The 6,334-nt window shown below is 24.6% G+C and overlaps 1 protein-coding gene across 1 annotated transcript in view; it reads right to left on the minus strand.

Annotated features, from left to right (window-relative positions):
- LOC117177976 (UPF0389 protein GA21628) overlaps window positions 1–4,170 on the minus strand; it is a 10,188-nt gene extending 6,018 nt beyond the window's left edge. Inside the window, exons 1-3 of the mRNA XM_033369131.1 lie at window positions 3,991–4,170; window positions 865–1,027; window positions 692–785 (exon numbers count right to left, since the gene is read on the minus strand). Coding sequence (XP_033225022.1) covers window positions 692–785; window positions 865–1,024 — 254 coding nt within the window. The 5' untranslated portion in view covers window positions 1,025–1,027; window positions 3,991–4,170. The remainder of the gene's footprint in view (window positions 1–691; window positions 786–864; window positions 1,028–3,990) is intronic.
- Between the last annotated feature and the right edge of the window lie 2,164 nt (window positions 4,171–6,334).

A 6,334-nucleotide genomic window follows, 5' to 3' on the forward strand; every position in this document is an offset into this window, starting at 1 on the left:
AAAGGATAAGATTGTAAAAAATATATAGATGTAAACGGAAAGATTGTAAGGAATGGAAGTCATGTAAACCCTTAGGGGACACATTATGAATAAAGAACTAAATACTTTTCAATTTCAGAAAAAATTGAAATTCGTCCTGTCCAACACGATAAAAATCTGAAAAAATATAAAATGCCCCTCTGCCAATTGAACAAAAATTAAAATTTTCTCGCTTCCAAGTCATCAAAAATATTAAAAATAAAACTGCAAACAAATTTCCTCTTTCAATGCTGCACAATATTAAATACTAAAATTTCATCTCTTTCTTTTAAAATTGTAACTATGAAATTCAAACTTTTTTTAATACGAAAATTCTTCAAGTTAAATTACGTTAATTTTTAATCCTTTAAAATTAATAATCCTTCAAACTTTATTTATACATAAAAAAGCGATTTGACTTAAAATTAAAAAATTTGTTAAATAGTTTAAAAAAATTATCGACTTTCAATTCAGAAAAAATATTTAAAATAAAAATAATTTCCAACTGCATTTAAGAATTCTTCAAATAGAAAATGTAAACTTGAAAATAAAGACCTAAAATGAAAAATTTATGAACTAATAATTGAAAAATTTAATAGCTGAATTTGTAAAAAAATTTCTACTCAAAAATTATTTTAATATTTTAATATTTAAAAGGAAAAACAAGACTCACCGAATTTGATATGGCACATCGGCAACAGATTTATATTTTTTAAACCACACAAGTAAATATTTATCCAAAGTTTTTGTTTTGTACATCACAGCACCTGATAAAATTATTAATAAAATTATTATATTAAATTAAATTATATGGTACATAAATATTTTAATATAATTATAGCGAACCAAGTGGAGATTTAATTGTATCTTCCTCTTTTTTCGGTTCCACATTTTTAGAGGCAGTGCTTAATGTTTCAGTAGATTTTTTTTCACGAAATATTGTACCCCGGTGAAAATTTCTGAAGGTATTTGTTAGCAACTTTTGCTGCACCCGAATTCCAGCCATTTTCTAAAAAAAATCCCACCAATATTTTTAGATCGAATAGAAAAAAAATCAATTTAAAAATAAGAGCTTTTTTATTACCCTAAAACCTTTCAAAAATTTCAAAAAGCTTCGCATTTTTTTCAGTATTTACAAATTTACACTTTGTTTAAAATTTGTTTTAAAAAAACTTTAATTTTTTTATGCATTCAACAACTTTTAGCTATAATTTAAAAATTTTCGAATTTTTTAATATATTTTTTTATTCTGAAAATTGTTTGAAAATGCCTTAAAATATTTCGGATTTTTACTAAAAAAAATCAAAACCATAATTTTTTCCCTTTCAAATCAATAAAAATCTGTTACAAAAAAAATAATAAATAAATAAAACGACAAAAGTCTTCCCTTAAACTAAAAAAACATGTTAAATTGAAAAAATATTTTCAGGCTGGCCGTTTTAAAGGATGAAAAAATTCAGGGTATTCCCCGATTTGCAACAATTTTGCAAGATAATTTAAATTAAAAAAATGCTAAGCTGATTTTTTTTTTCAATTGAACTAATTAAAACTGAACTTCAAATTAAAGAACTGAAAGTGGAACTATTTTGAAATTTTAACTTTTCAAATTGAAGCGTAAATAATTTTTAATTCCGAATTTTTTTATTCAAATGTTCAATAATTTACGTGTATGAAATGATTTTAACATTTTTCAATTTAAAATAAAATGCCGTTAAAGAATAAATCAATAAATTCGTAAATGTTTAAAATTATATTGTTTTAAATAAATTTAAGTTAGAAGCATTCAAAATTATTTTTCTAAACACTTTTTAAATTAGAACTCGTTAAATTCAAATTATTTAAATTATAATTCATTCTGGAATAATAATTGTACAATTATTATTTTAAAAAAAATCAATATTTCACTTACGAAACAAAAATTTTGAAAATTCACCAATTGAAATTGTAATGTTTAAAACTTAAAATTTAGAACTATATAATTTTAACAATCCAAGGAATTTTCAAACAACTCAATTAAAAATTTTTTATGTTTGAATATTTCAATTATAACTGCTGATTTTTAAATTAATTGAAAATTGCTAAATATTAAAAAAAAAATTAATTAAGCAATTTCAAAATGAATGGTTTAAAGATGGAATATTTCAAACTGAAATAATATTTAAATAGGAATTGAAATTAAATAAAACTTCAAAATTTTAGTTCAAAATCTGAAAAACTCTACATTTTGTGAGAAATCCTTGAAAATATTTTTAGAGTTTTTAAATATTTTTTAAATGAAGCGAAATTTCTCTAAATTTTTTTTTAAATTCTGTGAAATTAAAAAATTGCTTTAAGAGCTTCCGAATTTTGTATTGACACTTTTTGAAAGCTTTTAAAATGTTTTGGAATCCTTTTTAAATATTCTCTTAAAATTAATTTTTCAAAATAAAAAATCATTTTAAAAATAAGAGATTTTTTATTACCATAAAACCTTTAAAAATTTTTAAAAAGCTTCAAATTTTTATTTAAGTATTTAAACATTTATATTTTGTTTGAAATCTGTTTAAAAACTTTAATTTTTTAAAAAGTTTTCACAACTTTTAGATATAGTTTAAAATGATTCGAATTATATATATATTTTTTTATCCTGAACATTTTTTTAAAATGCCTTAAAATCTTCTCGATTTTTACTAAAAAAAATTAGAAACATAATTTTCTCATTTTCAAATAAAAAAAAAATAATAATAAAAACTCGAACTCAAGTCCAATTTTCAAAATGAGTAATTTATATTTAAATTTGATCAACTTAAAACAATTTTATCAACATTTTATATTTAAACTCTGAAATTTTCAAGTGTTTAGTAGAATTTTCGACCCGAAAATGTGCATTTTCAGTTTCATTTTTAACAAAAAAAGATTAAATTTCAATTAAGAAAATTAATTTTCTACCAAAAATAAGAATTTAAAAAAAAAAATACGTGAATTTGTTACCATAAAAAACCAGTTTTTAACAAAAAATGGAAGTTAAATTTTCAGAAAAAAAATTTTAACCAGAGATAAATTTTCAATAAAAAAATACATTTTTAACAATGGCAGTACAACTTTCCAGCAAGCAGATCAATTTATGACAGAAAAAAGATGACTTTTTAACAAAATAGTTGCATTTTAAAGAAAAAAAGAAAATTTTTAATAAAATAGTAAAATTTTTAACCCAAAAATGTGAATTTCCAACAAAAAAAGTTAATTTGGATCTGAAATAAATTGATTTTTATCCATACAGTTGCATTTTTAACCAAAAAAGACGAATGTTCACCAAAATAATTGATTGTTTAATTTAAAGAAATTTTCTAGCCGAGAAAGGGAACAAATTTTAATAAAATTCTTGAATTTTAAAGCCAAAAAGACGAATTTTCAAGAAAACAATTGAATTTTAAACAAAATAATACAATTTTCAAACAAAAAACGAGGAATTTTTAACCAAAAATTGAATAGTTTTCTTATTGGTAATCGTGCGAAAATTTTCTTGCTTTTTTACCTAATTTTAAATTATTGAAATTTCATTAAACATTTTAAAATGGTCAAAATAGTTAGACTTGAACACAAAACGTGATTTTTAATATATTTTTCAACAATATATTCAAATTATAACCAAGTTCCAAGATTATTTGGACCATCCATTACCGGGATATTTACCCTAAATTTGATTATTTATTTTCGATTGAAGGTTACCGAAATGTCCAAAGATTCATAAGAGGGCGATATAATACTAAAATTTGATATGACATTATGCAATCTGCACCTTATTCTTGTATCATATTGTTAAACAATGTTTCATTTGACTTTTTTTCTTCAATTTATGACTCATCTTTCATTTAATATTGTTGCATTAAAAATTAACATGATTTTATATCAAAAAAGCGAACCTTTTGCATCTCATATATTAAAGAAATAAAATAAGAAGATAATTTTAATTTTGTACGTTTTGGGACTGACCTGAGATTTTTAGTGTTTATGCACTGAAATTAGTATTTTTATAACACATTACACGGCCAAAAAATTCATTATTTGTTCTGAAGAAATAATAAATACTGCCCTTGACACAAAGATCCAGAAAAGTTTTCAAAGTGTCAACAATTTACGCAATTTACAATCACCTGTATACGAAATTCTGAACGTATCCATAAATGGATTGAACCATGGATTATACGATTCTTTTAGAACGTAAAGCTACTCGAGAAAATGATTCGACAAATGTTTACCACCTACCAGAGTGCGCAATCTGCTTTCTGATCCGCGTTCTGCGGAAATTCAAATTTAATTACTTTTTTTTATACAAATTATAAATAAAAGTTTTTTATTCATTCAAGAAATAGCCTCAAAGTTTCGCAGTTCTAAATTTCACAAGCATAACATTATTCTTTACTGAAAGAACGTTTCAAAGTACATATTTTCAAAAGTTTTCTATTTTTAATTGCGAAACATAAAAATAAACATTTTTTCGAATTCAAACTGCGTCTTTTGGTTTGAACTCAACGGCTTTTAATTTTTAATATTTTTTTGCTGAAGATTCATCTCTTTGTGTTCAAATAAATTATTTTGATGAAAATAGTTTTTTTCCTTAAAAACTAATTAACTGAAAATTTAGCTGTCCACTTTTGATTAAAAATTCGTCTTTTTTAATTTAAAAATGAACCATTTGGATAAAAACTCATGTATTTGATTGAAAATTCGTCTCTTTTGGTTGGAAATTAATCTTACGCCTGAGCATTAATCTTTTTGTTTGAAAAAGCATTTTTCGGTTGCAAATTTAATTAGTATATCAAAATTCTATTTTTTCTCCATAAAATTAATATTTCAACTTGAAAATTCAACTATGTATTTGAAAATTGACATTTTCTTCAGAAAATTATTCTTCTTGTTTGCAAATTCATCTATTGTGGTTAAAAATGTACTTCTCTGGTTAAAAATTTAAATACTCACAAAACTTTGTTTGTTAGAAATTAACATTATAGTGGAAACTAAATCTTTTTAGTTTAAATTTTAATTATCTTGTTCAAATCTTTTTGTTTTTTAGTTTAAAATTATTTTTTTAACTGAAAATTGAACTATTTCATTTTTTTACAAATTTATTTTTTATTTTATTTAATATTAAAATCTTGTTTTTTTTTAAATATCAAATATTTAATTTTTAGTTGAAAATGCATTTTTTTGTTTCAGAGTCAAGGGAAGCAAGAAGAACAGTTTAGAAAAAAGGTAAAAAATATCAAAATGGGAGAGAGAAATGTGGATGAGGAGATGGAAAAAATGATAGGAAAAATAAAAAGAGGATTGGAGTGCACAAACAAAAATGAAGTTAGTAAAGAGGGGAATAGAAGTGGGTGTGATGAGGACTGTAAAGAGAAAAAAAAGAAGGTCAGAAAGGAATTAAGAAAGTGGAGAAATAGAAAAAAGTAATGGGGAAGAATATAGGAAAAAAAAGAAAGAGCATATTGAGTTGTGTTATCATAAGAAAGAGGAAGAGAATAATAGTTTTGAGGAAGAGGCGGAGAAGGCTAGGATGGAAAAAGAGGTATAAAAAGAGAAAAAGAGTAAACCAAGATATTGAAATGGTAGAATGAAAGAAAGATTTTTTGGATTTGCTAGGAGGAGTAGAGAGAAAAGTTATAAAGGTAGGAAAATATGGTAGAACAAGAGATGAGGAAGAGGACATAACAAGGGAAGAAATAGTTAAGGTATTAGGAATCATGAAGGATGGAAAGGCAACTGGTATAGATGAGATTCCAAATGAAGTATGGAAATATGGAGAGGAGGAACTAGAGGAATGGGCATGGATAGTGTGTAATGGAGTATGGAGTGGAGAGGGGTGGCCAGAGTTATGGAAAGGAGGAGTAGTCATACCAATAGTAAAGAAAGGCAAAGGGGAGGAGGTTAAAGATCATAGGGGGGGGGGGTGACGCTGATGCCAACACTTTATAAAGTATACGTAACTGTTTCGTCGGAGAGATTGAAGATAGAAGTTCAAGAAAAAAAGATCAAGTCACAACATATATGTTCTGAACTATCTAGTATATAAGAGGATTAAAAGGGAAAACGGGGAAATAATAGCAATGTTTGTGGACTTAAAGGCGGAGTTTGACTCATTAGACTGAGGCGAAATAGAAAAAGTTATGGTAAAAAAGGGGATAAAAGAGAGATTATTAAGAGAGTATCGGAAATTTTTAGAGAGATTAAAAGCAGGGTAAAGGTAGGGGAGCAAGTAGGAGATAGTTTCTTCTATGTTATAGAGCAGAGATGTGGAGAGTTTACAAGAAAGGTATATAAGGTGGGCACCAGGGGC

This window comes from Belonocnema kinseyi, chromosome 8, assembly GCF_010883055.1.
Source record: "Belonocnema kinseyi isolate 2016_QV_RU_SX_M_011 chromosome 8, B_treatae_v1, whole genome shotgun sequence".
NCBI lineage: Eukaryota > Metazoa > Arthropoda > Insecta > Hymenoptera > Cynipidae > Belonocnema > Belonocnema kinseyi.